This window comes from Dioscorea cayenensis, chromosome 16 (genome assembly GCF_009730915.1).
Source record: "Dioscorea cayenensis subsp. rotundata cultivar TDr96_F1 chromosome 16, TDr96_F1_v2_PseudoChromosome.rev07_lg8_w22 25.fasta, whole genome shotgun sequence".
Classification (NCBI taxonomy): domain Eukaryota; kingdom Viridiplantae; phylum Streptophyta; class Magnoliopsida; order Dioscoreales; family Dioscoreaceae; genus Dioscorea; species Dioscorea cayenensis.
The window spans coordinates 3,583,617-3,600,764 of NC_052486.1; the positions used below are offsets into that span (position 1 = coordinate 3,583,617).

The window sequence follows — 17,148 nt, forward strand, 5'->3', positions numbered from 1 at the left end:
AAAAAATATTTATATAATTTTATATTCAATCAAGTGTAACGGTCTTCTCGAAAAGACCACGTTAAACGCCCACGTTGATGATATAGTCCCCAGAAAGCATGTTCCGCATCATCAACCGTCCGATTTTGTCAAGATTCGCATTCGTGCATCTCGAGGCAAAGTGCATGTGCGCAGAGAATGTTAGGGTTTTCCATTGTCTATATAAACCCTCCGTGCACCGCCTTCGCCGAGCGCGGTGCAGTCCGGGCTGCCCTCCCTCCGATTGATCTCTCTCAAACCCTACCAAAATCCCGTGAAAAAAATCAAAAAAATCAATCAAAATTCCCAAAAATCAATTAGATCCCAAAAATTCCCTTCAAATCGACTACCAATTTATCCATTTTTGCTGGTTTATCTTTGATTTTACCTTGTGATCTTAGTTTCTGGTTTTTTATTTGAAAAAGGAAGGGGAAGGATTTGGGATTGGAGTGATGGCGGTTCTAGTGCAGATGCCACAGCAGCAGGTGGCTCCCTGTGACGGCGCCGGCGGAGGCGGCAGTGGCGGCGAGCGTCGTGAGTAACCAGCCCCTGGCGACGGCGTTGTATGTGGGGGATTTGGAGATGAATGTCTTAGAAGCGGATCTCTATGACCTGTTCAGTCAGATCGGCCCGGTTGTGTCTGTTCATGTTTTGCAGGGATGCTAGCACCAGGATGTCGCTTGGTTATGCGTTTGTAAACTTCAGCAATCCTGTTGATGGTATTGTTCTTCATTCATGTGGAAATGTACTTTTTCTAATTGTATTCTAGCATGAAGTCGTTGTCTTGGTTTCGGAATCGCAAATCATGTTGATGGTATTATTCCCAATGTTTTTGTCTCTCTTTATTGCATTTGAGCATGAAATTGTTTTACTTGTTAGCCTGTGCTTTATTGTCATGTTTTTTAAATCAATTTTGACAATGCTGTTGATGATATTGTTCTTAATGTTTTCAGAATGTTGTTTCTTTGGTTGCATTTCAGCATGACACTGTTTGTTTGTTTAATCTATCACTAATTATGACGTGTTTGGAATTAACCTTGGAAATTGTGTTGATGTTAGTGTTCTTAATGTTTGTTGAAATGGAATGCGTTCTAGCATAGTGTATTTGTTCATTGTATATATGGTTAATTGTGATGTTTTTTTGGGATCAAACTTCGCCAATCCTGGTGATGGCATTGATAGTATTGTGTGTAGAAACGCTTCTTCTTTGATTGCATTTTTGGTCTGGAATTGTAACCTTATGCTTAATTATGATGTGTTTGCAATCAACTTTGGCAATTCTGTTTATCTTATTGTTCTTAATTTTTGTCAAAATGCCTTTTATCTGATTACATTTTACCATGATATATGTTTTTTTTTTTATCTTGACCCAAATTGTGATATTTTTGGAATCAACTTTGGCAATCCTGTTAACAATATTGTTCCTAATGTTTTTGAAAATATTCTTTCTTTTGGTTTCATTTTTGTTATGAAATTGTTTGGTTGTTTACCTTTGCCTTATTGTACATGTTTGTAATCTTTTGTGTTAGAATTTATGGGAAGTTTTGAAATAACTATTTGTTCCTGCTTGTCAGATTGAGGTTCCACAATGTATCATTTGCAGTTCTCATTTTTCTGAAAATCTTGTTTGTTTTTTTGTTATTTAAGAAACAAGAAGGAAAAAGTTTAAGGTTTGATCATGAAGTGTTTAAAGGCCTGGTTTATAGAGAAATTTGATGATGATGCCTTGTTAAAATCTCACTCCTTTTTAAATTTGATATTCAGTTGGCAGGTGAATGTGAGTCACTGTATTTAACATGCATCTTGCATGAGAAACTAAATATTTATTATATATCGCATCATATTTACTTTACTATTTATGTGATCAACAGCGACAAGAGCATTGGAAATTCTGAACTATACTCCCATTAATAATCAAAGCTCAATTCGGATCATGTATTCAAACCGTGATCCTAGTGGCCGTAGAAGTGGGGCAGCTAATATTTTTATTAAGGTATCACAGATTGTTGTTTTCAATGTATTCTGCTGTGCTTCAATCTAGTTTCTGAAAGCTGCTGTCCCAACAGCTTTTTTCACATTGAGTGCATGTATGCTGACCTATTTTATCCTTGCTATGCAATTTACAGAATCTGGACAAATCAATTGATAACAAAACTCTGTTTGATACGTTTTCTGTATTCGGTAACATTCTTACTTGCAAAGTCGCTACAGATTCATCTGGTCAGTCAAAAGGTTATGGTTTTGTTCAATATGAAGAAGAGGAGGCAGCCCAAAATGCAATAGAGAGGCTTAATGGCATGCTTTTGAATGATAAGAAGGTTTATGTTGGACCATTCCTTCGAAAGCAGGAAAGAGAGGGTGTTGTAGACAATGCAAAGTTTAATAATGTATTTGTGAAGAATCTCTCAGAATATACTACAGAAGATGATCTTAAAATGATTTTTGGTCAATACGGAGAAATCACAAGCGCTGTTGTAATGAAGGAGGGGGATGGAAAATCCAAGTGCTTTGGGTTTGTCAATTTTGATAATCCTGATGATGCTGCTCAAGCTGTGCAGGAACTTAATGGGAAGAAATTTGATGACAAGGAATGGTTCGTTGGAAAAGCACTGAAGAAATCTGAGAGAGAGACAGAACTGAAAGGGCAATTAGATCAGAATACAATTGAGGTGGTAGATAAATATCAAGGTCTTAACTTGTACTTGAAGAACTTGGATGATAGTATTGGGGATTCCACACTTAAGGAGTTGTTCTCAGATTTTGGCACAGTTACTTCTTGCAAGGTTCTTTTCAATTGATTGGTGTCAATCTTGTATATGAAGTCTATGCACATGGTTCTTAAATATTTCTGTTTGGCTAAATAATTGACAAATTTATCAGGTTATGCGGGACCCTAATGGCAAAAGTAAAGGAACTGGATTTGTTTCTTTCTCATCTCCGGAGGAAGCTTCTCGAGCTGTAAGTTTATTGCATTTGTGCATAAAATATAATTATCAACTAACACTCACTATTTCTTTACTATATAGCTTGCACAAATGCAAGGGAAACAGATAGGCGGGAAATTTCTTTACGTTGCTCTTGCACAGCGCAAAGAAGATAGGAGAGCTATGCTGCAGGTAGTTTGACATATGAAATTCTGTTCTTGTTTAGTAATTTTGACAGGTGTTTCTTTCCTCGATAAAATAATATGAGCATGAAATGGTGCAATTTTTTTTTCTTGTGCATGCAAAATTCTCTGGGCTTGAAAAGATTTGGTTTCCAGACATAGTTAATTATTGCTTTAAACATGTTTCAAAGGGTTTGCTTGTAGGGTATCCATCAGTCCCTTTTTAATAGTTTTACATCATCTTAACTTGTATATTCTGATATCTAACAGCTAATTTTGTTTTCTTCCATCATTCTTTGTCTTATTTCCATGAATGATCATTTACAGCTGATAAGGACTTTGGTAGTGATTCTTAAGGTTTTGTTTCAGACTTCTTTTTTGGAAAATTATCCTTTAGGCCTTGAACAAAGACTAGAAACTCATGCGTGTTTACCTTTTACCCAAGATTGCCGTTATTTGTTTGTCATTCAGTCATGTGTGCTTGCATTTTTTGAAATAACAATCAGACAGCTTATTATACAGTAGTTTATGATTATTCACTTTCAATACTCTTATTATCGTTCATTATCAAATCAGAAACTTGTGAGAAAGCCAAAATTAAATTTCGAATCCATGTAAGGTGAAGATAAATGTATCACCCATCACTATTTTTGTGCCATCTTATTTTTGCACAATAGTTCCTTGTTCATATGTTCTCTTGAAAGCCGTGGTGGAAGTTGATATTTTAGCCATCCACTACCTAACCTTCCTTCTCTTACCAATTTTTGTCTGCTCATTATTTGCTACTTCTGTGCCGTTTTACCACATATTTGTAGTGTTGTGGCTTATATTTTCTTTTCTAGATATGGTATAGGAACCTAATCTAGGAAAATCTATCCTCTGAGTATCTCGGCCTTCTTGTGGTGGGTGATGCTATGGAGGAATACATTATTGATCTAAAATGGGTTTACTGATGGTATGGTAGATCAAGGCTTCAATATGTAGGTGTTTTTCAATTCATTAGTTTATATACATTAAATAAGTAAATGAATTTCTGTGCTGATAAGCTCAAACTGCTAGTTGAGATAATAAATCCAGTTGCATATCTACATATATATGTTTGCCAATTCTGCTGGAGTTTAGTCTCATGGGCACATGCTTTTTTAACAATCTTTTCAACCAGTCTTCCTTTGTTTACTTTAATCAAATGCCTTGGTTGTAGTCTGAGATTAAGTCATGCCATGGTCAGCACTTATTATTCAAGTTAGATTGTTCACTTTCACTGGTTATCGCTATTAACCTCTTTTTCAATTTTTTTTTTCAGTCCCAATTTTCTCAGATGCACCCTGTTGCTGTGCCACCTCCTGTTACTTCTGGCATGCTTATATATCCACCTGGGGCTCCTGGTCTTGGGCAGCAACATTTTTTTGGCCAAGGCCCTCGTGTTCCTTATCAGGTAATCTATAATTAGTGCTTGGGATGAGTTCTAGTTCTTAGACAAGTATGTTATGAGTAACTGTGACATGCAACCTTGGCGTAGTTGACAATGCTTGCTGTGAACAATTTTATTGACAATTTTAGTTCTTTGGTCCATTCTCATTGCTATATTAGAATTTTGGCGTAGCTTGCAGCTAGGGTTGTAGATGGGTCAAACTTGATTGCGCTGGGCCTAGCTCGAACTCAAGCTCGGGAGCTCGAAATTAGCTTAAGAAAACTTGCCCGACCTCAGCTTGGTTTTAAGTTTGAAAGCTCAAGTTTGGCTTGATTTAGCTCAAAATTAAAATTGAATATACTTATTTTTGAGGATTCAAATTTTAGTGGATTTAATTTGAAACTAAAACATCATTTATAGATTTGTTTTTAAAGTTAAATAATAAAAATTATATTATGTTTTCTATAAAATAATAATTATAAAATATTATTTTTTATTATTAATATATAAAAATTATAATATATTTTTATATATTTGAGCTATCGAGCTAAGTTCGATTGAGGCCCGACTCAGCTCAAGCTCAGCTTCTGAGCTAAGCCTGAGCTTTTATTTACCAAGCTTGAGCTGCTCAAGAACAGCTTGATCAATTGACAGTCCTACTTGCAACATGCAATAATAATTTGTTTTGATCTGAGATTGGTGCTTGAAAACATGTTATACCTTCATTTGTGTGCATGTCTGTTTCTTTGTGTGTGGGCCTTTTTCTTTGATGCTTTCTTTTTATAAATCTACCACCCTTATTGCATCCTATTCTAATTCTCTTCAAGATCTATCCAAACTTAGCCTATTAATGACTGTACCAAAATTTCTTTGAAGTATGAAATGGAAAAAAAGGCTGTAGTTGGACTCGGAAAACAGATGCTAAGAATAAAAGACTTCAATAGTTTGAGCTTGCAGACAAATTGTTTTTGAGATTAGAGAATGGGTTGCAGTTTTTGTATTTCATTTTCATTTTTTGTCTATAATTTATCCATTAAGCTGATCTCCGATATTTCCGAGGGAGCCTTCTAACGGGGATGGACCATGTCGATACACGGTTCAAACCATTACTTCACTTTCTTTTTATTACTCAGCAGCTTTTTGTTGGATCTTTGAATAATTTTTGAGCTATCTTTTTATGCCAGGCTGGATATGGTTACCAGGAGCAACCTTTTCCTGGGTCTGCTCCTATGCCCGGTTTCTTTTCACCAATGGGTCTGCCAGTTCGACAGGGTCAACGCACAGGTGGTCGGCGTGCTGGTGGAGGACACACCCGACACACTCAGCAGCACATGCCACTGATTCAGCCACAGGCAAGAAATCATCTTAGAATTCTTTTATAATAGTTTTCTTTAGCACACAAGTGCCTTCCATGTTCAAATTTGCCACTTTTTAAGTCTTCTGTATCCTTCTCAGATTTTCCAACTGTTCAGACATTTTTACATTCATCAACCTTCTTTCCAACATTTAACTCAAAATTTTACCTATGCAGATGCTTACAAGGGGAGGCCATGGATATCGCCACCCTACTAGGCGCAATCCATCTGATGGCCCTATGCGTGGTTTCGCTGGAGGAATGAGATCAGTGCACAACATTGTTGGAGGTCTACCAATTCATAATGGTGGAATGCCACCATCTATTCCTGTTGGTGCACTGACTCCATTGCTCGCGAATGCCAGCCCTGAACAGCAAAGAACAGTGGGTTCTTCTTACTTTTGCACTCTCATCTCACACCTAAATGAGCCGCTAACTTGATTATCGCCCTTTTTTTTTTATTCAGATACTCGGTGAGAACTTATACCCATTTGTCGACTATCTGGAGCACAACCACGCTGCGAAAGTGACTGGAATGCTTCTGGAGATGGACCAGGTCGAAATCCTACATCTGCTCGAGTCCCCAGAGGTCTTGAAAGCTAAAGTTTCTGAAGCTATGGAAATCCTCAGAAATGTCAGACAACAGCAACAGACTAGTTCGCCTGCCGATCAGTTCGCCGCTGTCACTGAATGAGGGCATTGTTTCTTGAGCTGTTGCTTTCTAATCCTTTAATCAGCCTTATTATATTGCATGTGATTCATGCTTCGCATTATACATAATAATTTGGTACATTTGGAACTTGAAAACTAGTTTGCTGATTATAAATATTCTGCTCTAAATTTAGCTATTGCTGCTTTAAATTTCTTAAGTTCAGGTTTAAAAAAATAGAAGAGAAAATTCAGGCTCTAAAACCAAATATTTGTGAGAGACTGGGGAGGGTGCAGGGGTCCTTGTAAATATAATTATATTTTTTATTTAGTTTGTTGAATGCAATGAGAGTTCTGTATTTGCAGGGCAGAAAGAAGCTTATAAAAATATATGTACATAATATAAATTTAATAAATGGATAAAAGATAACTTTGATGGTTAAACACTGTTTAATCTGATTATGTGTTTGAAAATTTTTAGTTGGTCTTCTCAAACGAGTGACCAAAATTTGTCTTGGAAAACTTCGGACTGCTAATTTTTTACGGCCAATAATTTATTAAATAATTGTACGCATTTAAACTATAATTAATGACAATTCTTCCAAGTAAGCAAAGATTAAGTAAGAATAATAGTAAATCATACACACACACACTATATATATATATATATGCGCATTTTACTATCAAATCCACATTCATCAACTATACTGAAAACCATGAAGATACTTATACTTGTTGCAAATGTAACTTGAAAATCACCATAAAACAAGTTATAGATCAATATGAAAAAGAGCTCATACATCAAGCACTTCATTTCTAACACATAATGTAATGCCATTCACTCCAGTTTCAACACATGAGGCTGCACAAGTATGATTCACACAAACTGAATTGATATGAATCAGTCCGATCGGTAATCAATCATTTCTCCTCGGAAAGCCGAAAATGGCTAATGACATCACAGGAATGACAGACGTAATTTCGACAATAATTCATCACATCTTCGCCTTGTACGGTCATTGTCCCAGGTCAACCTATGAGATATACAGTACACCGCCTATCACCGGCATTTTGATTAAAAACAGATATATATAGAAAATAAATGCTTCACAAGTTTGCATACCTCAAGTGGTTTTTCATATGCAAAGAGCACCAAGATCTGGTTGGGTTTTAGTTCCGCTTTCTGGTACTTCAATGGCCTCTTTCCGCCGACCACTCTTTCTTTCTTTTCTGTCCCTATTTGAAGTCCATTTCGTGTTGCTGATCAAGCACAGAAACCAGAGTTCAAGAACATTTTACTTTGTTGAAATTTTTGGGTACTATCATGTCATTAAAATCATGACAATGTGGTTTTATAGCATTATCATCAGCAACATATTTTATGTAATCCCAAAATGCATATATCAAACAGACTAATGAAGACAAGAGAGTAATTAAAATATGAGATTAATCAATATCGATCAATGCAAGTATATGTTACGGCAACAGAAATGTTATTTAATTGATTGGAATTAGACGATAAGAAATAATCAGGAAAAAGCACCTGATAGTTACTGCAGAAGTCCTTCCAACACCTGAACCACAACAAGCCTTGTACTTCTTCTTTGACCCACAAGAACATTGCTTATTTCTTGATATTTTCTTGAAGAGGAAAAATAAATAAAAATGAGTGTCTATAGCACAGTGACACATAATTAAGCTTGTATCCATCATAAATACCTTATCAACAACTTGAACTTTTTGTTCCTTAACTGATTGAGTGTCACTATCTGATGAATTTTGTGCTGTTGTTACATTTTCAGACGGCACCTCTAGTTGCTCAGAGTTCATAATTTGATTGGCTCCTGGGTAATCTCAAACCTTTAAGCATGAAGGAATATCATTCATCAAAAGGGGACAATAAAATCAATCTCGGTACACGGTATTGCACAAGCCAACTAAATCATGGTATTACAAAAATTGGGATACAAATGTAGAATGATAGAAAGAAGAATAATACAAGGTATTAGTACAGGCGATTCTCCACATCTTAAGACTGTATCCATTTCATAAATTTCTCTGCGCAGATGCTGTTTTTAATCATATGCTCAATCAACATTGTGTAACCATCAAAAGTTTTATACCTGATTTGAAGAACATAGTTCTAACAAACTTCATTCACTTAATTAGTGCATGGTAAGAGATTTTACCTGTATTATATCTTGAATATACAAGTTGTATGACAAAAATGTAGAACTTAAAATAAAACGATACACCTGAACTTAGATCATATGTATATTTTTGAAGGGCATTCTTGGCAAACATGATCAGAGGCCTAGTATGAGGTACGTGGAGTTTGTTAGGAGAAACTAATAACATCTAGTTTAAATAATGGATAATGGTACAAATATGGTTGTGAATATGTTTATGAAGTTCATCTTTGTGACCAAAAATGTCATGAGATAGAAAATTACCATTAGAAATATTATTTTCAGAGGAAATGTCTTCGTCACCATTCTCACTTTCTTTCATTTCTTGTTCTGCTATCAAATACTCAATTGCAGCATCAGCATCCCCACCTACTTCTTGTAAAACCTGTGATACAATTAAATGCGTTGGATGGAAGAAAATAACATAAACCTTTTTGCAAGAATACCTCTTACCTGCTCAGCTTTATCAAAATTTTCACATCCTGTACCGGCCATTACCATCTTGACAGATCCAATGTCCGAGACAAATTTATGACTTGCACCTTTTGGCGGGCATGTTGCCACTTTCTTGTTATGGCTGGGGACAGAAATATCAGTATCCGCCTATCATAAGGATCATAGTAGAACAGATCAAATCCTATTTACAGCTAGGATTTTACACTAAGTTATATAATGGAAACTTTCTTTTAATGCAATTTTAAAGCATAATGATTATGTATAAATAGAAACCTTAATGATGATCTGTCTAGCTGGTCCTTCACAAGAATCTTCACGTAGCCGGACACTATTATAGTGCTCACCATCATGATAAGATCTGTACATAATATAATGACTCAAAACACATAATGACAGACTATCAAGCATTTCGAACAATGAACTCTCAGCAGTCAGTTAAGCCGTTTATTGGAATTGTATTAGGAAAAACTAATTATAAAGTATCACAAAGTCAGTATGAGAAAACTAATTATAAAGAAATGAGTAGAACAGACCCTTATAATAGAATTGCCTAAATTTCAAGTTTGACTTCCCTAAAGTGTTGTAACAACCGACATTTTCCTTATGAACAATGAAGACTTACAAATGAATCATTCTCGCTTCTTGACCTTGAAAATTCCTTATGTACCATCGGGGGGACATAGCCTGCATGGAAAATACTTTCAGTTTTATAAGGTTCTCAAAGTTAGTCCATTTTGTCTATGGGTACAAGTCAATCACAAGTGAGTTTAAGGTGGAACTGGCGGTTTAGTGGATCAAGTTATGCAAAATGCAAGAGGGATTGAGAAAAAGATGATATCCAATTTCATGCCACATGTCCTTGAATTGCAAATATATAAGTTATGGCAAATGAATGTGAGAAGAGTTGCACAATTTCAAGCATCAAGAAAATCACAGCATGGTACCTCACTAACACTCATTGTACACTCTCAAAACTAGAGAATGCGTTTGCTACAAAATTGGATGAATTTATGTGATGAACTTCAGTTATTATTGTTTGTATATTAAGCTAAAATCACCTCAATTAACAGTTTCGTGCACAATCATACCAGTTAAAAACTTAATTCCATCTTAGCGCTAAAAACTGGACTGTGGCTAGCACTTAAATCATCTTAGCAGTTGAATTCATATGCTGTTTAAAACAATTTTAGAATTATAAATTCGATAAAAGCTTATTAGAAAGATAAACTTACTCTATGAATGCAGATATTCACTCTGGTAACAAGACATGCTGCTTGCAACTCCATATGTCCTGCCCATGTACCATCCTTTTCCATGGACTGACAGTATTCATCAAAGGGGACATCATCCTCGATGAATGGTTCAAACTCCTCACGATGATTCTGTATGGTACAGTCAGTGACAGCAAATTATCAGCTTACTTGATCATATCAAGAATAAATGAAAGGATGAACATGCACCCGAAAAAATTCTAGATGTGGAGAGCTTGCAACAAAAATCATATTGATGCCCAACTTGAAGATAACCATACCAATATATATTGCACCACCATATGACGATATTTTGTATGTTCCTCTTCATTTCCTTCAAGCTGATCAGCTAGAGCTCTGCAAAAGATAAAACAAAGAATCATAATCAAGATTGATTCAAATAAAATAAACATAGGCATGAAAAAAAAATTCTCTTTTACTTACAAACCTGAAGAAACAATTGCCATCTGCTGTGATTTGAACAATTTTTAAACCTAACGCGTCTAGTTGAGACCGGAAGTGTGATAAATCAGCTTCCTTTCCTTGCTTCTTTACCTAAACAGCAATGGAATCTTTAATTGAGGATCGAACACTAAGTGGACAGTATTCTCATACTGTATATTTAATTAAAACATTATGGGAAGGCTCTAATAAACAATGGAACCCAAGAACTTAACAAGAAAAAGATGGGATCAGGACTGGCTTTTCACAAACTAAACACAAGCACGCCAGATATTTGAACATATGTTTAAGATCCATATGGATGGCATCATCTGGGAGTTGCATCTTGGATTAAACAAGATATCAGTTTGCTTCAAAGTGTCATGGTAGACGAGTGTCATGGTAGACAAAAGCTGGATAGAAGCAAAATAAACTTACAAATTTCAAACAACCACACATGAAGTTGGGAGCCCTCCAACATTTTTCTTCATTCACTTGTGGATGCTAATAATCAGTCCTCAAGTTACAAATAAGAAGCCAAAAAAGGCACTAACATTAACCAACATGATATGTTAATTTTTCCAGCCTAAATCCATCTACTTAACAAGCCTCAATTGATCTCCCAAGGATGTGCTCGTGTTGAAAGAAAATCTAAGCTACAATCAATCTTCATGTTTTCCGTTTCCAAAATCTCATCTTTTGAAAAGAAAACAAAATAAATACTACAAATCTAACCAAACACAAGACAACAACTGTCCCTCTCCAATTCCTTCTCTTATCTTCACTCCTACATCTTCCCTCAGACACTCAAATAAAAAAAAACCTAATTTTTTTTCTCAATCCAAAGACACAATTCTCCCAATCCAAAGATAGTTCATTGAAATTAACACAATCAATCACAAAAACAGAAATCAAATCAAAACAGCAGCTCAATCTCATCAGAGAGAGAGAGAGAGAGAGAGAGATGAAGGCTTACAGCGGCATGGGATTGCTTCCTCTTGGGCTGGGGCTTCTTGTGCTTGGCCTGAACCATGGCTTGCTTCTTGAGCTTTCAAGTTATCAAGACATGCAAACGGAAAACACTGTGATCAATTCTTGGCTTTGTATCACATCTAATTTCTTTTCTAAATATATAATCCACTATTAAAAATTATTATTTTTATTTTTTATTATATATATATATATATATAATATAATATAATATATAATATAGTGTGTGAGAAAAAGAAAGAGGGAGAGAGAAGCATAGATTGGTCCTTTAATTTTTTTTTAAAAAAATCTATTTTAAATTATTTTGCAGATAATTTTTTCTCCGGAGGCCACCAAATTATGAATTAGTTTAACTAATCAAAATTAGAATTTTTTTTCTAGTTTTGTGATAATTTTTTATTTATATTATTTTTTAAAAATAATCTATGTTTAAAAAAACGGATATTTATTATAAATAAATAAAGTTTAGGGTGTATGCAATCTAACATCTATCTATATATATTAAAGCAGAAGACAAAAGTATGGCGTGTCAAGCTCTCATAAAAACTTAAATAAAATATTTCAAATAGATTATTTTTTTTCATGATAATGGAACTTATCCTTTTATTTATCCTATATCACATATCAAATTCTAAAATTAATAATAATAAATATCCTATTTTATCTAAATTTAAATATTAGAGATTTATTCAAAAATCTTGTGGAAAGACAAGCAAGCTCAGGGATGTTGTGCTTCAAGATCTAGAGTATGCTTTACTTATATATATTTGTTGAAAAAAATATTTATATGCATAATTATAGTCTCATAATCATATTTATTATGTCAAGAAATTTTTTTTATATATTAGTATATATTCTTATTTGCTTATACTATTGTATATAAGTTTTGTTGTGTATTTTTCTTTTTTTTTATAGGAAAAAACAAGCTTGCGTGTACTTTGTTGGATAATTTTGTAAATGAGATTAATGGTTGTCTAGAAGCCGAAGAATTAGAACCTCTTATTTGAAAAATAAGGTTTGTGTAAAGCAAATTAGTTTTGGTTATTAAATAATAATTTTTCATATCTAACATTTTTATAATTGATTTTATTCCAACAAATAATATTTCAGGACTATGTTGACATTGTTGAGCTGAAGGTAATTTTTATGATATCACCTTATTTTATGATAATTTTGTATTAAATTTATGACTTAATAAAATTTGATTGATGTGCATAATTGTATTCGATAATGAGACAAAATCGTTATAAAGCAATCAACAAGATGAAAAAAATTGAAGCAGGAAAAAACTAATTTGTAATAAATAATTTTAGCAATGGAGTCTCCTATAAAATGACTTTATTTGTGTTTTATGCCATTTCAATTTGTTAAATTTATGATTATCATTTATTTTTAATGAAGGCAATATAGTTTATTTATATCATTTGTTATGAATATTAATATTACCATGCACCATTGATATGCATATCAATGATTTCATAAAGCCATAAATGGAGTGGTAAAGAAACTTCCTTGATTCCCCTGTGATTCCAAATGTTCATTATGGATCAGGCATACCACATAATAGAAGTGTGATAGTACAAGCTTCGCGACCATCGATCCTGAAAAAGAACAAGAAGCCTATCATCATTCACACTAAAGCGAAAATGGAAATAAATACGGGCGAGAGAGCGCCAACAGTTAACAAAATAGGAGCATAGTAGGGGGAAAGGCCCTAGCTAGCTCAAAAAGTACAAGTCTGAACAACACACAACAAACAAAGATAGAATAGAAGAACAAATACAAAATACACAAAAGTATGTCATGGGTCTATGAAGCCGGAGGAAATCCTCAATGGAAAAATAATTTATCCCAACCATCATGTGAAATGAGCTCCAACACTCTGCCATCTAAACACCCAAAGTGCTCAAAAGCTCCTCAATCGATTTTTCTCACCGTGCCGAACACCTTGCGTGATAAGAGAGTGCATAACGTGTTTTGTGTTCTTCTTTAGAAAAACCCTTGGTTCTTGCACGGAGGAGTAGGTTCCCTCCCCAGCCCTCTTGAAGCAAAATCTCTTTGATGGGCACTCCTGCACAAGCGAAAGTGGAGATCATTCAACCAACTCCCCATAGCAAAGAAAGCACCAAAAGAATGATTCAAGACAAATCCCAGTTGCTACAGTAGATCTGACATTCAAGAACTTTGTTTCTGTGAAAAGTAGCCAAAATTCTACAAATCGAAGGATCTTGGATAATCATTACGTCACTCATTCAAACAACCATCCAAGAAAACTTCACCTAATAAAGCATGAAAAAGCTCAAAGTTTTGAGTGAAAGAACAAACCTTCAACCAAGAGTAAGATGAGCAGCGTATAATGGTTGTATCCGTCAAAAGCTTGTCGCTCAAACTCCACTTTATGTCACTAAAATGGAGAAGATAGAGAAGAGCAAACTAGAGCATGTCAAGGACGGTGGAGAGGAGGGAGAAAAGGGTAGAAGAGTGGAGAAGATGAATGAATAGCGTGCCGTCCTAAGTCCTTAAGAATTTCTTTACTGGTGAATGAGCCATCATCCTTGCGCTGCAAGGATGGTCCTCAAGACTCATCGGATGAGTCTCGGGAGGGGCATCCTGCGCCTAAGGATGGTCTCCTCGGGATTTTCCTCGGGACGCATTTATCTCCACGAAAGGTAAACTTTGTTTATGATTAAAACCATGAAAAATAAAGCTGGTGACATCGACAAAACACTCAAAATATCATCAAGATTACATCAAAAACAAGAATTACTCAAAGACCACATGACAAATATGAGAATATGAAGGCTATTGAAGAAGAAAAAAGATGAAAAAACATTACATACAACCAAAACCAATACCAAAAGTACAAGTTAAACACACAACACAAATGAGAAAAAATAATACGAGAATGAAACGAACTTGGTCAGCCCCAAGAAGTGCTTGTTTAACATCGTTAGCTCGACGCATTACCTCAAACGACCATGGTGGAACAAATGGATGTAGTTACCGAGTCTTGGAGTTGTAAGGTTGCCACTTGGAAAATTCAATGAAAGACGAGAAAAACTTTAAATTTCCAGTTTCCAAAGAATAAATGATCAATCCTTATCCGGGTAATGTGGACAACTTTTCTCCACCTTTTGTTTCGCCTCGACGCCTCCAAATCTTCTTAACACCCTTAATTTTCTTGCCATTGAGTGGTGAATTACCCCGACTTGATTAATTTGCCATGTTGGTAGAGGTGTAAGTTCTTCCTGCATCTTGGCACCTGAACTCATCCAAGTACCTCATCCAAAGGGTTTAAGTCAAGCACCTCCACACAATCGAAATAATCCTACCGCAGTATCGCCAAGTACTGTCATCAAGTGATCATGTGTGCTTGGTCTGTGTGACAGGAAGACCACTCGTCATCTCCGACCCCTCAAGGTCATCTTGTGTCTCTTTAACATCAATTAGAGCAATCTAAGTGCAAGGAGCGGTCCAAGGATCGGGGAACCTCAACATTTAGAATCATGAAATCTACGGTGAATGATGAGTTTGTCAACTCTAACAAGGGACATCTTCGACTACCCTCGAGGCCTTCGCGATCGATCTATCGCCAGTTTAACGTCATTCTCAGAGAACTTAGGTCTTCTAATCCTAGTTTCAACGTTGTATGGCATTACATTTATGCTAGCCCTAACCTGCAGAGCATGCCCGTCATTCTTCTCACCAAGGCACATAAGGAATTACAACTACCCTGATCCTTTAACTTTGTGGCAGCTCTTTATCTAGAATAGCCGGAAGGGCTCCCAAAGTAGTGCAACCTGTACCGACCTCTAACTTCTTTATTAGTGAGCGCCCTTCAAAAACTTGGCATACTTTTGGCGTTGAAGCTAGTGCTCAATGATTGGAATATTTTATGCAGCTGTTTGAAGATATTGAGGAATTTCTTGAATTGGGCCTCATCCTTATCTTGTTTGAGTCTCGAGAAGTACGGTATCATCGGGTTTGTATTCGCATCTTTTGAAATGTTAGGATTGGGGGAATTCTCTACCAAGCTTCCTCCGTTGTCCTTGCTTGTATGTTCATCCAAATTAGGGTCTTCCTGGACACATCCCATCATCATACTGGGATCTCTTTTTCTCCTTTGCTTCCAACTGCCTCCCACTTCAAAGTAATGTACTTTTTGTAATTGTTCCCTGGTTGCATTCGGTGTTGTTCTCAAGAAACTCCCCGAGGATTGTTCGCCTTTTTGTCCACGAGCAAGCCGTCTCCACTTGGTTCTCGAGGTTGATGACTTGAACATTTTTCGTAAGATGGCAATCGAATTCATCAAGTTTCTTTTTATTCTCAAGGATGTAAACGCGCTCGCATTGCTACGAATTCCACAATATATCCTCCGTGAGAGTTTTCTTCTCTTGTGGAGGAGGGGCATGGTATTGCTTCCTTGAAATGGTGGAGGCTTGTACCGAGATTGGCCTTGATTCCAAGAGGGATTCGACAGCCTCTCCAACCATAATTGTAAGTGTTACCAAATTGGTTCCCTGGTCCTCGTGGTCCATCCCCAACATAATCAATTGTTTCTACAAGAGGTGATGGGGCAACAAAAATAGATATTAGATGTTGCATGCCCAAAATTTCACAAGTGCGTCGGGTTACAACAAAACGGGCCTTTGAACCCGAATCGACCCCCAACCTCAGCCGGTCAATTATTCATGTTGTGGCATCAAGGTTGAATTCTCGTCAGAGCGCTGTCGTCATCAATCTTCGCAGCCCAATGCCGTGGACTGTCACTGCAGCGCCAAATTTCATGTGCCTTGGAGGCTTCGCCGCGCTCCAATGACACCTTCCGCTGGCCGGACATATTCTCACCACCGGCCTCTTCAGAAGCTTGCTTAAAGAACCACCGCCGTTGTAATTTCAATAGTTTCTAGTAGCATAGCTTAACCTGCTACATAACATTCGATTTCTATCCACGCAGTGGAAGCCGTGATGAGGATGTACATAAAGAAGGTCCTTGGAATTTATTCATGGCTTCAACAGTGTCTCATCATCACCGGCCTTTAAAGACGATATCTCCTCGCTCCTAATCTGTAGCCTTGCTTGGAGGAAAAATATCGGCCAGGAACTCTCGACCATTTCCTTCCAAGTTGGTGATGGACCCGTAGCTAAGGATGGGAGCCATATCCAGACAAGTTGTACCTCTCGTTTAACGGAACAACCTAAGTGTGATGGCATCATCTCGACACCGAATTGATTCGAAAGTGGAGCAAATCAAGGAACCGAAAGCAAGATGGGCATAAGCTGAA

The 17,148-nt window shown here is 36.2% G+C and overlaps 1 protein-coding gene and 1 pseudogene across 4 annotated transcripts; one reads left to right on the forward strand and one right to left on the reverse strand.

The window, feature by feature from the left end:
- The first annotated feature begins 491 nt into the window (after positions 1-491).
- LOC120279012 lies at positions 492-6,737 on the forward strand (annotated as a pseudogene).
- Positions 6,738-7,242: 505 nt separating this feature from the next.
- On the reverse strand, positions 7,243-11,966 carry LOC120279013 (OVARIAN TUMOR DOMAIN-containing deubiquitinating enzyme 7-like). Of its 4 annotated transcripts, none has more exons than XM_039285839.1 (12): positions 11,850-11,966; positions 10,881-10,987; positions 10,714-10,789; positions 10,415-10,564; positions 9,805-9,866; positions 9,456-9,540; positions 9,180-9,329; positions 8,991-9,111; positions 8,257-8,381; positions 8,081-8,178; positions 7,661-7,797; positions 7,243-7,571 (listed from the first exon to the last, which is right to left on the reverse strand). In XM_039285839.1, exons 1-11 carry the CDS (start codon positions 11,904-11,906, stop codon positions 7,674-7,676), a joined length of 1,155 nt encoding a protein of 384 aa, XP_039141773.1. In that variant the 5' UTR covers positions 11,907-11,966; the 3' UTR covers positions 7,243-7,571; positions 7,661-7,673. The 4 variants fall into 4 exon arrangements, 3 of the variants coding, with proteins under 3 accessions (XP_039141773.1, XP_039141774.1, XP_039141775.1); XM_039285840.1 differs by having other exon boundaries at positions 7,243-7,594; XM_039285841.1 differs by lacking the exon at positions 10,881-10,987 and having other exon boundaries at positions 11,850-11,941.
- Positions 11,967-17,148: the final 5,182 nt, after the last annotated feature.